Below are 14,497 nucleotides of genomic sequence, written 5' to 3'. Positions count from 1 at the left end.
AATGACTGGGGTGGCTTTCAAAAATATGTTACAAAAACAGAAATTAGAGACTCAACAAAAATATATGTACATGTAAAAAAAAAAAAAAAAAAAAAGTACAACAGATTCCAGAATACAAACACCCTCATAGATTGTGATAAACTGTGGTACTGCCCATCACATACCTATAATTGTTTCTAATGTACAAAACTTACACAATGTAGTCAAACTGTGAAAACCACTTCCTCTAAGCAGCACAGCAACCACATTATTTTGGCAGTTATGTCACAAATTATTTTCCTTATGACAAAAGGTGCCTGTATTCAGAAGCAAGATATCATGCACCAAGACACTAACATGAGAAAGGCAAGTTGTAGCTACAGAGGCTGATGTACTACTCCACACTCAGGGGAGAAGGCATGAGGTGTAGAAAAGTTTTAAAACGTTAAGTCTTACCCTGGCAAAAAGAAAGATAAATGCACCAGTTCCTCCAATCTCATGCAGTATACCCTGAAGAGTTTTGCATTCAATAGGTTGAAGCATTTTCAGGTGATGAGGGTCCAATTCATTGCTTTGAACTTCTTTTGAACTGAAAGGTCTTTGAGCAGGTACACTTTTTGCTTGACTTTTTAATCTAATAACAGGCTCATAGATTGTGTACTGAGCAGGACAACAAGTGGTATAAACAACAGCAAGACTTTCCTGAAAGCACAAAGTTTATAAACAAAATAAAACAAGATAAAAAAAATGAATTCTCACTTTGTCTTCAAACCAGTGTGTGCAACCTCTTGGCTCCACCTTTTGCCCTATGTGTTAGGATTGGGTCCTGGCACTGTCTTCTCTCAGCCCCACACCACCATGCTAGGATCAGGTGATGGATCCGAAGTGCAAGGCCTGGAGCTCCCCATGGGTCTGGGGAGTGGTGCCAGTGATCCCCTGCCGCCAAATTTCTAGATTTTCCCCGTAAATCAGAGGGTAAGCACAAGTAAGCTTGTGTACTAGGATACACTAACAGGAACTTCTTGTTTCTACTCCTCTTTCAATGCATTTGTCTAGGTAAATATTTGAGTGGCTCTGTAATGCAACAAGATTCCCAAACTTCTGGCAGATTTTTGTGAACTATCAAAAGCTCCCCTTTTTGTAAAAAAAAAAAAGTGTATGCATTAGTTTGAGGAATTAGTTGTTTACTTTGTAAGAGTTGCATCAAATCACACAAGACCAGACGTGTGTTTCACAGACTATTTTTCTGTTTGTAAACTGGTTTTTCCTTACTGTGAAACAAAGTATGCTTATTCGTTATATCACTGTCTCACTAGGCTTCCCACCTACACTGTTCATAATTTCTCTTTCTCTGAATCCATTGATAGAAAACCTCTATGCCGCACATTTAGCCTGACTGCGGAATTGTTCACTCTTAAGAGTTTGTCATCAAATTCCTCCACTGGAGACAGCTTATACTGGGATATGCTAATTTTAAGTCAGCTGGGGTGAAAAGAAAATAAAAGTCACCCTGACCAGCACAGCTATGTTGACAAACTGAAGAGCAGCCCAATTTCCAATTACAAATGAAAAATAGTAGTAGTAGCAGCAATTAAACAGACTCAATCGAAGACAATAGGGAAAAGAATTAATGAAGTTAAGAGTCTTCTACTACAAAGATGCTCAAATTTCAAAGTCAACAATGGAGTATTTTGCACCGACTTGGATGAGAACTGAATCAGTCCACATCCCTCCACCCCACCTAAATAAAACCAAATAAAATAATTTAAGTGTGGCCACTTAGAAACAAAACATGGCAAATACTAAAGAATCAGACATGCACTGATTTGAAACCCAGAATTTTTTTTTTGACCAATATAGTCTAAGCCCCCACTTAACGCCGCTCTGAGAGGAAGAGCAATGATATAACTGGGACTAGAGACTTACAATTAAAGGCCCAATATCCACTTCTTTCTTTGTCATGAAAAGTTCCTTAATTTGTTCACACTGTAGAATTTCTTTACTTATGTATTTGGAATAATCAAATGAGGTTTTGCCATATTTACAAGGCATTACAGAGGTAAAGTCTGGTCCACAGGCATATAGGTAGAATGCTTCCTCTGGACCAATTTTTGCACCTAAACATAAAAAAAAGAAATCAGAACAAAGCAAAAACATTAAGTTTCTTCAGCAGTTGACAAATTTACTATCCAAAGTACTGATAGTACAGTCAAAGATCTTGCTGGGTGAACTCTAATCTAAGGGATGGATAACTAGTGATCAGAAAGTCATAGAGGAAGTAAAAACATATAAACACAGAAGCTGCTGGAAGTGGTTGTTTCCTGCTACTCACTATGAAACACCTACCTCAGAGGTCACTCCAAATGTGGTCATAAAGAAAAGGGCAGCAGAGGAGGTAACAGACTGACTCACACAGCATATCTGGATTATCTGAACAGCAGCTCTCAAAATTACATTGCACGTTTTGCCCGACATCCTCCATTCCCACCCTACTGCTCAAGAAGTTTTCATAAACTAACTGAAAATTTATTCCAAATTGCGATGTGATACCAAAAACAAAGATAGAAAGTAACTCATAGAATGCCTAGAACATGAATGAAACAATAAAAAGACACAAAATAGCAAGGCAGATGCTTTCAAGGGTGCTCTCAAAAAACAGCATGGTCAAAAGGCTGGCCAACTATTTTTTGGAACATCTAATTTCTTAAGAGTTTCAGGAAACAATTCTGAGGATAAGGATAGTTAGGCCATGTCACATGCTACACTTTGGAGTAGTTAACTGCATTTAAAATGTAAGCATCCATGCATTCAAGAAATAAAACATGCAAGTGCATTCATATCATAACAAAGTATGGACTTTTGTGGGAGGAGCATCACCAGACTGTATTAAGTTAAGCTATTGTTGGCCTGCTCCACAGAGATAACATGAGCAATTTGCAGTCCTATCGGCACCCGTGGGATTGAGTAGCAGAAGCGATACCCTGTCCTGAGCTCAGCTCTTCCCTCTGCCCAGAGCAGCAGGAACAGAGACCCAACTTGCCCCAGTGTGCTGGAGCAAGCTGGGCAGCCCCTGGAATGGGCAGCATTGGGCATGCAGTGGGGAGGGCATCGGCTCTGGGAGTTACAAAAGAGGACGCTGAGAAAGGGGAGCTGGTGAGGAGCGGTGCCAAGGCACAAGCAGCAAGTAATGCCTTTGGCATGGGACCAGCACATCTGTGGTCAGGGTGTTCTTCCTTATGCTGCTGCTGCCGCGTGACACCACTGGGTTCTTGAGGCAGGTAAAAAAAGGAGACATTGCTGAGCTCCCTGCAGGGAGCACCTGGGAAAGGAGGGAAAGAGGGGGCACAGACAGCTCCAGCTCTGTCCAGAGCAGGCATAAAACAGCACCGCTGGCTGGTATCACCACAGGGCAGCCAAGTTCTGGGTGTGCCAGGTCGGGCATGAGCTGGAGCAGTAGTTGACAGCAGAGTATAATCGCTGTCGTGTGTAGCAGACCTGGTCTGTGTCGTCTGCTTGCATCACTGTTGGAGCCGATTCCAACCTGATGCTAGCCTGAACCCTTGCCTTGCCAGGATGGCACTAAGCTGAAGTGTTGCCAGTAGCAGGAGCAGCTAGCCCAAAAGGGAGCAGGCAGTGCCTACAGCTGCCAAGGCAGCAGCGTGGACTCTGGCACCTCCCTCCTCAGCCCATTGCCAAAGTCCACTAAGCCTGCATGGAGAGGGGCTTGAGAGGCTAGAAGGGGGAGAAGGGAGCATAGCCAGCACCAGCCCTGTCCAGAAAAAAAATACCCCAAAAACAAAAAACCCCAAAACATGCAGAGTTTGTGCTCTGCCGCAAGTAAGCATTACTGTGCAGCCGCTCAGAACACATTCTAACTCTTAATACTGCATAAGATTCCACGGATAAAACATGTGCTAAGTGTCCTGTATGATGATCCCTTGGGCAGCACCAAACAAATGAAGTGAGAGTCATTTCCACAAACTCGTTATTTAGTCTGTAGAATTCTGCTGCAATGCCCTGCAGTTGTACTCTTTAAATCATTAACCAGAAAAGTCTTCAGACTTGCAAATGGAACTGCTGACTTGGATGGTGACATGACCCAAGGGCAAGGCTACCAGGTACTAAAACACAGAATGCAGCATCATATTATCACCTGGTCCTTTCCCCAACAGCTTCTCTCAAGAAACTGGAGTTAAAAGGAATAAAAAGCTGGAAATACTAATAACTATCTCTAGACCAGAGCTGTTCAAGTGACACCCTATAGGCAAAAACAAAAGAGGTTAAATTGGCAGCAAGACAAAAGGCAGAGGTGGGGGTGCTAAGTGGTGTTCACCTCTTGGGTTCTGGAGCCATGCCTACATAGCAGTTTTACCAGCTATTCCAAACCACCACCACCACCACTACTACGGTTGTCTGACCCACAAGAAGCCCTGAGGCCTGGATCCTGTAGTGCCAAAAAGTGAATAGTTCTGCTCTATACTACGCCAAAGCGCTTTTTGGGAATTTGTGGAACAAGGCCTACCCCCAAGAGGATGTTAAAAGGATAGCTCATTAAAATGGCTACCAGCTTGGAAAGAAGTTTTAGATAAATATTTTACACCACGCTTTTGTGAAGACCAATTGCTTGAAGTTCATCCACCCAGAAGACACTGCCACTGTGACTTTCCATAGGATAAACCTGAGATCACAAATGTTGAGCACCTCAAAGAGTCACTCATTTCTAGCAGAGTCCTATTAATATAGAGTGATTTTTACTGGGGGAAAATTTCAACTCTTGTCAAGTGCTTCATGGATCTGATGATACAGTTCTGCAGAGAAGCTGGAATTGCTAACCCAGACATTAATCCAGGTGGAGACAAATATTACATTAAATTTTTGCTAGGAAGAGTGGGAGTTGTGGAAGGATGAATTCAAGTAGTCTGTGGGTCAAAACATCATCATTAAATAGTTTTCACATGTGACCAAGTTCTTCTGATAGTTTCCTAAAAAAAGCAAATATATGAAAACAGCTACAGAAATACCAAGCCTCTTCAGCTTTCCTTTCAGAGGGCACCCTGTCAGAAAAGGGGATTCCAGGATTTTGGCATAATGCAACTTACTACCAGATGTGATCAGTCACAATGTTATAGGTATGGCATATAAAGAGTTTTAAGAATAAACTGTCATGCTTAAGTTTGATTGTGCCCAGCGGCTAGGCCTCAAGAAATCTCCTTCTCTAATGAAGAAAGATACTCCTTCCTATAAGAATATGGTCTTACTGTTAGGGTCAGCTCAAGAATCCTTTACTGAAGGAAGATCTTACACACCACTCCATGACACAGAGACCAAACAAGCTCTATTACCAACTGTGAGTTGAAAGCAACTGAAGGATGAAGACGAACGGTCACCAGTGTAACAGACCACCTTGGCTGCAATGGAGGAGGGAAGAAAGAGGATTTGAGATCAACCTGTGCAGCAGGAAGGATTTCTACCATCCTCCATTAACTCAGGGTTTGCTTTTACTGCAAGGTTACTTACGTTACAGTTCATGTGCGGTCTTTAAAAGCTTCAGTCCAACCCACAAAACACAAAAACCAAATGTGGTATTATAACTTGTGCATTGGCTGTTAGGCTGACAATATACCCTCTGCAAGACAGATACAGATTTGTTCCACTCAAGTGCAACAAGTCATCTACTGCCTTTTGACCATTTGTATTCACCTGCCTAGTGCTCATTGAAATGACAGACAAATGTTCCCAGCTTATTATGGAATTATTCAGAAATGTGGGTCAGTTTTCTGCACCACTAAGAAGTCTGGATTATGCCCACAAAAGCCCGAGTACCTCAGCAGTAGTATTTTTTTCCCCTCATAGGAACGTTATTTGTAATGACTGACAGAGCAATGGGGAAGTTCTATCCTGAAACAAATCTGCTTGCTCCCTATATTCATGCCACATGCCCAAGAAAAAAATCATTCTTAAGTACATTTTTGTAATAAATCGGGCATGCTTAAAATATATTTTAAATTAAATGGAAATTTAAGAAGTAATGAAAAAGTGGTCTCTTTAAAACAAAACAAAAAAATAAAAACAGAATAAATAAATACCATTAAAAAGAAGCAGGTTTCCCAGATGCCACTTTCCAGCCAATCGGAACATTTCTTCTTGGGATGATGTACAGTGACCAAGCATACAAAAGGTCTTATTACTGTCAGATGACAAACTTGTTTTCCTTGGTAGTGCATAATCTAAACCAATATCAGGTTTTCTAGTAATAAAAAGCAGAGTGAAAGTATCACAATGTTACTAGAAGTGGCAGCTAAAATAATGCGCATTTCATTTTGAGCATCTCTCACTAGGACTAAGAACAACTGAGTGGTTAATCTGAGACTGTTTTTAATTCAAACACAATATTACATCACTAAATAAATAAATTAATGAAGAAACATTTCCCATATTACTTTATACACTGAACAGACAGTAGAAGAATGTTTACTTTCAGAAAAAGCAAAGAATATTCTTTTTGGTACCTTTAAGCATTGCGCAAGGTTAGAGTTGATCACTGTCCTAAGGCATATATCAATGTAGAAACTGTACTGCTATCAAGGTATATTGGCACCCATTACATCTGCATGAAGCTGAAGTGATACAAGTATAAGGAAACTGCTCTAACATTGCTTCATTCAGGATCAGTTAAGGAATTTTAGCTTACTTGTACCAACCACTACACTACCACTGCATATGTAACAGATGTATTGTACTAGTTGCTGGAGTCCTAAGCAGTTTGCCGTTCCCTTTTAAAGTGGCTGAAAAGTACATTCATCCATACCCCTAGTTAATAATTAGAATAAAGACGACTCTATAAAAGGTCTTCATGATCCAGATCAGTGGTTTTCAACCTTTTTTCATTTGCAGACCCCTAAACATTTCAAATGGAAGTACAGACCCCTTTGAATTATAAGTGTGTGCGTTCACATACTTTTGATTGATCAGAGTGATCTTTCGCAGACTCCTTAGACATAGTTTGTGGATCCCAGGGGTCTGCAGACCACAGGTTGAAAACCACTTATCTAAACTGTAGGAATAGACATATTCAGATTTTTCTTCCTCCTCTACCCACTGCCTCACAAAATGCCCACTCCCACAATAACCTGCCAGGAACGGTGACATGACAAAAACCCACAAACTATTCCTCTTTCTCCCCCACACATCACGTCTCCTTTATGCTGGTTACCAAGTTTGCCCTTGCGATAATGCTTACTTCTAATTCCATGCACGACCCCTTTCTATACCTAAATGAATTTATGCAAAAATCTGCTTCCTCACTTGGTTTCGGAACAAGGGATGAACTTGAAACAAGAGCCACAGTCTGTGTGTGAAGCTGAAGACTGGAGAGACGGCTAAGAATTTAGCCTAGGCATAATTCCCCCCAAAATGGGCATAGGTCTCAACAAACAAAACTTAGGAAGATCAATTTCTACTAGCTAGCTTCTTAGGGATTCAGAGAGTTCTAGCAGTAACTGAATATACTTTACCTCTGACCAGAGACCCATAGTGACAGTTTTCCATGTATATTCTTCTTGCCTTCTGGCTGCTGCAAATATGTTAATGCCAAATGCTGCCACTTGCCTATACGGAAAACATTATCTGGAGATTCAGCCTGTGCCAGCAGGCCAGCTTTCATTTCATCATTTGGATCTATGCACATACTATAACAAAGGAGGAAAAATAGTACAAATCTAAGAATGCCTAATTTTCATTTATGATTTCAAAATTACATTCTAGCTTGGCTTATGAGAAGCTTATTTGGGAACAAAAATATATTTGTTTGTTTTTTAAACTTGAATTGATATGAAAGCATTCCAAATGCAGAAAATTGAGTGAGCAGGCCGAGCAAGTACATATGAACCAGGAACTCTTGATGCTAAATAACTGACTACAGATCAAAGTACATTTTCTTCTGCCTCATTTTCCTTATCTAAAAAAATAAGAACAATATAGTTTTACCTAACAGGCATTGTGAGGATTACTTTAAAGAAGTTAACAGACCATTTTGAACACTCTGGTAGAAAATATTCTCAGTATTGCACATTTTCCCCGATATAACAGAAAATACACCATGTTGCGAAGTACTTAGAAAATTACAAACACTATTCAAAAACACTATTCACAACATGGTTTTCGCAGTAGCAGAGTAGAAGCAATTTAAGCAAAATGAACTGAGACTAATGCACCATTCCAATTGTGCATCCTTTTTAAAAGTTTTGCCAGAGGACAACCCTTCAGGCCAGCATTCAGCAACCTGTTCCAGCACCAAGCCAGAATGGCCTGTCTTGGGTCCAAGGTGGGCCAGAGCCAAGACCTGGCCACTGCCACTTTTCTCTGCCACTGTTTTTCCCTACTGCTCAGCTGTGGTGCAGCTCAGAAAAGCTCCCTGCCTCCCAGTCACAGAGTGGCATGATGCAGCATTGTATGAGCAAAGTCCCCCACTGCCAAACAGTGCTGAAGCCCTGGCTCCACAGGCCATGTCCAATGGCTCAGCAAGCCATAGTTTGCAGACCCCTGCTTTAGGCCCTGCTCTAGGCACTAGACAGCTTACAATGAACTCTCTCAAAGTTGAAATCTTTATTGAATTAATTCTAAAGGATGCAGTGAAACAGAATTAACTGCAATATTTCTGTATTAGGTTACAAAGTTATGGGCTATTTTTTGTAAGTCCTTATTTATCACCAAAGCAACTTAAGTTATGTTGCCTTTGCCACAATACCAGCAGTGAAGCCAAGGCATATGTGAAACTAATGGTAGTGCTGGACCCTTAAACAATTTAAGCAGTAGTCAGGTCACATCTAGCAGCTCTGACATAGGAATTTTTTTATATTTTCAGAGGTGGGGATACATTTATAGTAAATCACTCCTATCTAGAAAAGTCAAGTTAAAATTACAGTCTTTAAAGCTTGAAAGCTTTTTTCCCCCTGTATAGCCACCTTCCGTGCAGGTGGTATAAAGCTCAACTAAGCTATTTCATATGTACTGGAAAAGCCCACAAACTTGAGGCTACATAAAAAAGTCACATATTTGTTTCCTATGAACTTGCCAAGATAGCAAGATTGATGACAGTAGAAATATTCAGAGGTACAAAAACCAAGCCTGCACTTATATTTCCGTACTTGTAAACAGGCAGCAGTTTTCTACTCTATTTAAATAAGCCTCCTAACTTACTTCCTCCCTTCATCATACCGCCTGGGAAAGCTTCCCTACTTTTTATGCATCAGGTTGCCTCTTACCTCCTTCAAGCAACCTCTTCAAGTAGTACCTTCATCTCTCAGTTGCTTTTCTATATTTTCCCTTGTTTGAGGCTCTAATTTTGCCATTTGCTATTTACAGATTTCATTAGAGTATGCCTCTCTACAAACTGCAAGGGCAAATTATATTAGCAAAGTTATAAGCAAGGAACATTTTAGTTTTACAAGCCCTCAAATAAAATTTGTGCCATGTCAGTGATCTTGCAGTTATTAGTAAACAAATATTAGTACTGCCGTTATATATAATTAGTTCTGTATGCCATGGTTGACTCTCTAATGCTACTAGTAAATCAGTTACAGGAAAAGACCATATGCAATATGACATTTATAAATGAATTTCTCCTACTTTTGGGCTCAGATATACAGTACCGAAAAATGAAAGCGCCAGTGTTCAAATCAGCCCAAACTTGTATCATCAGTGCTTTGGAGCCCAATGAAACTATATGAATGCAGCCATCTTCAACAAGTTTGTCTCCCAAGCTTAGGTTCTCAAAGCCTACAGGTTTGCTTTCTTCTAGGAAAAAAGAAACAAAATGTTACATAAAATATAATATTTAATTAAAAAGACAGCATGACAACACTAACGTCCATTTTACAATTCACAAGGTGTGGAGAAAAGTAGCTTAGATACTGCAAGGGGCTTTTCAAGAGTGAATTGACTAGTATGTACACAGTGCTACATCTTTGGAAATGTAAGTCTTTCCTTGGTGTAACTGAAACTGTTAGAAGTACAACATTAACAAGACTAGCATATTTAGTTGCTCCACTTTTACTGAAGAAAAAAAGTTCTGGAGACAAAATTTGCCATTTGCTGAAACAGCAATATCACACCTGCCTGTCTGACTTCTAATTGTCTATGGTAATTTTATTTTTTAGGCTGTGAGCCAGTAGAGCACTTAAGCACAAAAGTAGTTCCACTGAAGTCAATGAAACTACTTATATGCTTGCATTTAATCATATTAAGTGCTTTGTTAGATGGGAGCTTTGGTGTACAATGATTGTCTTAAAATGTTTTCTGCACAGAATGTTCTCTGAACAGAATTTTTCATTTGTTAAGCTTTTTCAGCAAACCAGTAGTCCTCAATTAGGAATACAGCATGCTAAGTTTTAAAACTTGAACATTTTACAGTAGTTTCATGTGAAAACCAAGATTAGATTTTTTTTTAAGAAAACAAGAAAAAGAAGTTTTCCTCCCTCCTAGTCAGGGAGATTCTGCTCAAAATTTGTAAGTATTAAAAAGAGCTCTCATTAGCAGAAAAAGCCAAATATAGAAAAAAATTGTTCAAAATGGTGCATATTTTGAAGTTTAGGAAACATACAAAAAGAGATAACATGGCATAACATGAAAACCCCAGCTCATGGAAGTTGCCTTTTCTTAAGATATAAAGTCCCACTAAATTTGGAAATCTAAATTGTTTGAGTAAGGACTACTAACATTTATATTACAAAACTAGGTCCAATCCATAATAAAATGGCCTTAACAGCCCCCATTTAAAGTTTATATGTCCTTTATATTTGTCATCCAGAAGCCAATGGAAGCTCAAGAGACAAACAGAAGAAAAGGTAGAGGTGTACCTTATAGTTTTGAGACTCACAGCTCACTTATGAGCTTCTGCTTGACTCTAGACTAACACTGCTCAAGAGACAAAATGTGAACGTCTCTAGAAAGTCTGATGAATGTTAGAGTATTTTCATTTTCTTGATGTGGGATGAAATAGTATAGTCCTTTATCATTTCAACTTACCAATTTGATGAGAATACTAAATAGAACCAAAGAATCAGTCAGTCAAAGCAAGGTCAAACCTGATATACTTCTAAGAGCAGCAATACTCTGAAAATATTCTTAGATTTTTATGCAACACAAAGATATTTCCCCTGTATACTTAACTTATTGTTAGCCAATAACATTTTTCACTATTCAAAAGTTAAAGCTGAAAACAATGTTTGCATTTAAGAAGACATCTTGCAGGTCTCCAAATACTAAGGTATCATTCACATTTGGGTGTAGTTCAAGCAGAGCAGAGGTGATAGCCTTGAGCTGAATAGAAAGTTGCAGTTCATTCTATTATGGTTCATATTAAAACTAGAAATGTTAACAATGCCGGAGGTATACAAACAAAAACTACTATGCCTTACCTGTGCTATCAAAGTTGCTGTCTCGTAAAATTAGTGGTTTGCTTCTTTTCTTTGTCTTCTTCCCTTTCTCTGTAGGACTTTCCATTTCTTGAACATGCTCCACATTAAACCACAATGAGATACTGAAGCCCTCAGACATGTGTGGCCAACAGTTTTGTCCAACCAAAGGCAAGTGGATTGGGGCTACATGCCAAGAAGAAAGAAGCTGGTGAGTCAAATTCTCACCATCTGCTTCTTTCTTGCTCTGTGAAAGCTTTCCTCTTTTTAATAAACCAGTGGCCTTGCTGTTCAGAATGCTAGCAGATTTTTGTGAAGAGCTGCTACTTAAATTTAGGATGTGTAGCAAAGGAAAGGTGAGATACTGTAATGGGCTCACATAGATATTAGCTTCCACAATCTTCAGTATACCCTGAAGTAGTATCTCCTAGGAAAGAGAACAGATCAAATATAAGACTGCAAATCAGAAGAGACTGCTACTTTCCACCAGCTAACCTAAAAACGAACAGCTTTGTTCTACCATGGTCAAGTTATACATTCAGTTCTAGTTCACCGTGTTGGGCACTGACTTCAGAGTTGTGGGCATTTTTGACAGCTGAAATAAAAAAATTTCAACTAGGCACCCAAATATCACACAGTATGTCTGGCAGGGTGGGGACTAACTGATTTGGGGAGGCATATGCTTTCCTAGGTGACAGCCTACTTAATCAGATACTATGAAATACATGTCCCAAATGCAAGTTGATTTGGCGCATTTAAATTCAAACCTTCAGCTGAGGAAGAAGGGTCCCAATTCAAATTTGGGACAAGGAAATACTTCTGAAATTTGTCTCCTTGCTTACATGGCTATTATTTAAAATATTGATGGTGTAGACATTTTGCTGATAAAGTTATTCTTCTGACAAATAATAAAAAGAACAGATCTTTGAAGTCCCTTATACACACCTGCAGTAATTTTTTTTTTTTACCACTATATCCAGCATCATCATCAAATCAAGTATTAAATACAAGATGTTTTTAAAGTGCCTCCTGGTCACAAAGCAATGAAAAGGGGATGCTTTTGCCAGTTTTAAACACTCTTAAAACTTACAAGGATATTTTAGAAACTAATGGGATAATGGCTGCCTGTATTGTATGCCTGTGAAAGTAGAAAGTGACAAAGCTGCGGGGAACAGTGATAACAGAATTGAAAGAACACACGCATTGTTTTGTGCTGGACAGAAATGTGATACTAGTGAGCACAAAAACAATATTGCTAAACAGTTATCAGTGCATACCAAAAGAAGAATCGAGTTACCTCATTTGTTTTTTTGTGGGCCAAAAGGTATGCCACCTACTGAAATTCACCATAGGATTGTGGCACAATATGATGAAAACTGCGTGGCTCAATGGAAAGTCTATGAGTGGGTGAAGAAACTAAAAACTGGAGAAGGAGGTTCTTTGTGGGCACAGATTCACCAATGATGCAGAGGTACAACTCACAGTATAGAACTGGCCGTCATAGCAACCAAAAAAAAAAAAGCTTCTTTAAGGACAGTATCAAGAAACTCCCTGAAATACCTGTGTGGAAGCTATGCAGAGATGATATTGTCTAATGAGTGACCACTGCACACAAAATGGTTTCATTTTAAAATGTTAGATTATGAAACACCCTCGTAGTTCCAAAGACCCAAACCTGCGTCTCAAAAGCTTAATCTTCTTTGTCCTAGAATGTAAGCTCAAGACATTCTTTCCTCATTTAAAGTTTTAAATAAAAATGCTCCACTTCTTGCCTTTCCCCCAGTTCCCCACTTTCTGTAGGAACAAGTAAAACAATTAGGAAAGTAAGTAGGGTTTAGTTATATTATGGGTTACATTGAGATATGACCTCCTTCTGCTCAAAAATCCTTATTCTCTGAATACAGTGATGGGCATCCATAGTTTCTTTAGCTCCATTTGCTGCATCAAGCAACTTTCTGAAGTTCTATTGCATACATACCGTACAGGGTGTTTTTTCCAAAAAGATCCTCAAGAGAAGGGTTAACTCTTCTGAGGATGTCTTTGAGCTCATCAAAGAATCCAGCAGATCCACCAGCACTACCTGGCATTCTGGAAAGATAAAAATGGGGAATAATGTGTCTAAATAACAGTAGTTTTAAATGTATCAGTTATATTTTTATACAGTCAGACCAGCACATTCCGTGTTCCATTTTGTCAGAAAGTGCCAAATCAAACCTTATGTTTTCCATAATAATGCCTCAGGTTCAATTAACTGATTTATTGACAGGGTTTTCCAAATCCAAGCTTACAGGGTCTGCAGCTCTATGACAGGGCTTTCAGATGCTTTGCCACAGGGCTGCAATTCTAAAAGCTTGGGAAACCCTGTTTGGCTCCCTTCTGCTGATTTAGGATAAATTTACAGCCCGAGGCGTAACTGGCCACTTTGGGCCCTCGGCATGGAAGCGCATGATGCAGGAGCAGTGACTGGAGGTTCAGTTCTGCAGAGAAGTGTCACCTCTTTTTTTCCCCCCACCCTCTTGTTTTATTTTGTTTGTGCAGCTAACACGTCTTGAGTAGCCATTTAAACGCTTATTAATACGAGCATATATCCATCCCATCTCTCCAGGACTGCAGAACCCAAGTACAGTATTGGCGGGCACATCTTTCAGAGGTCCATTTGGTGCCACTCTGATGTAAAGCTAACACAAAATAAGGAGGAAGCAGTGCTAGAGACCAGCCTCTACTAAGACTCTGCATCACAAGATGCCTGAACACTTAGAAGTCTCAGGTCTGGACTCTTAATGCATTCTTACATTTGACTCCCTTTTCCCCCCAAGGTTAGCAGTTTGGAACTGAACTGTCTCATCCAGGTTTATCTTAAACCTGTTTCAGCCATTTTGAAAGCAGTTTATGTGCACTGAAGTTCCAATGTGTTAGAGATCTGAACCAGTTTCCAATCATTTATACCAGTTTGTGCGTAACTTCTGCCCCTAGCCTAGAAGTCATGCAGAGATAGTTTAAAAGCCCTGAAAAAAGTCAACCCTGATTCAAACCAACAATCAAAGACTCCCAAATTCACTAGCAGAGATATAGGACTCCAGCACCCCTGGAATGAACCTCCAAAG

The 14,497-nt window shown here is 39.6% G+C and overlaps 1 protein-coding gene across 1 annotated transcript in view; it reads right to left on the bottom strand.

Annotated features, from left to right (window-relative positions):
• Nucleotides 1-14,497, bottom strand: part of LYST (lysosomal trafficking regulator) — a 122,266-nt gene that overhangs the window by 63,064 nt on the left and 44,705 nt on the right. Inside the window, exons 11-17 of the mRNA XM_019549833.1 lie at nucleotides 13,372-13,481; nucleotides 11,397-11,820; nucleotides 9,630-9,774; nucleotides 7,494-7,667; nucleotides 6,066-6,226; nucleotides 1,906-2,096; nucleotides 436-681 (exon numbers count right to left, since the gene is read on the bottom strand). Of these exons, the coding sequence (XP_019405378.1) occupies nucleotides 436-681; nucleotides 1,906-2,096; nucleotides 6,066-6,226; nucleotides 7,494-7,667; nucleotides 9,630-9,774; nucleotides 11,397-11,820; nucleotides 13,372-13,481 (1,451 nt within the window). The remainder of the gene's footprint in view (nucleotides 1-435; nucleotides 682-1,905; nucleotides 2,097-6,065; nucleotides 6,227-7,493; nucleotides 7,668-9,629; nucleotides 9,775-11,396; nucleotides 11,821-13,371; nucleotides 13,482-14,497) is intronic.

Source organism: Crocodylus porosus, unplaced genomic scaffold (genome assembly GCF_001723895.1).
Source record: "Crocodylus porosus isolate Cpor-Errol unplaced genomic scaffold, CroPor_comp1, whole genome shotgun sequence".
In the NCBI taxonomy this organism is placed as follows: domain Eukaryota; kingdom Metazoa; phylum Chordata; order Crocodylia; family Crocodylidae; genus Crocodylus; species Crocodylus porosus.
The sequence above is the reverse complement of the archived record's forward strand: the minus strand, read 5'-3'. Positions and strand labels throughout refer to the sequence as shown.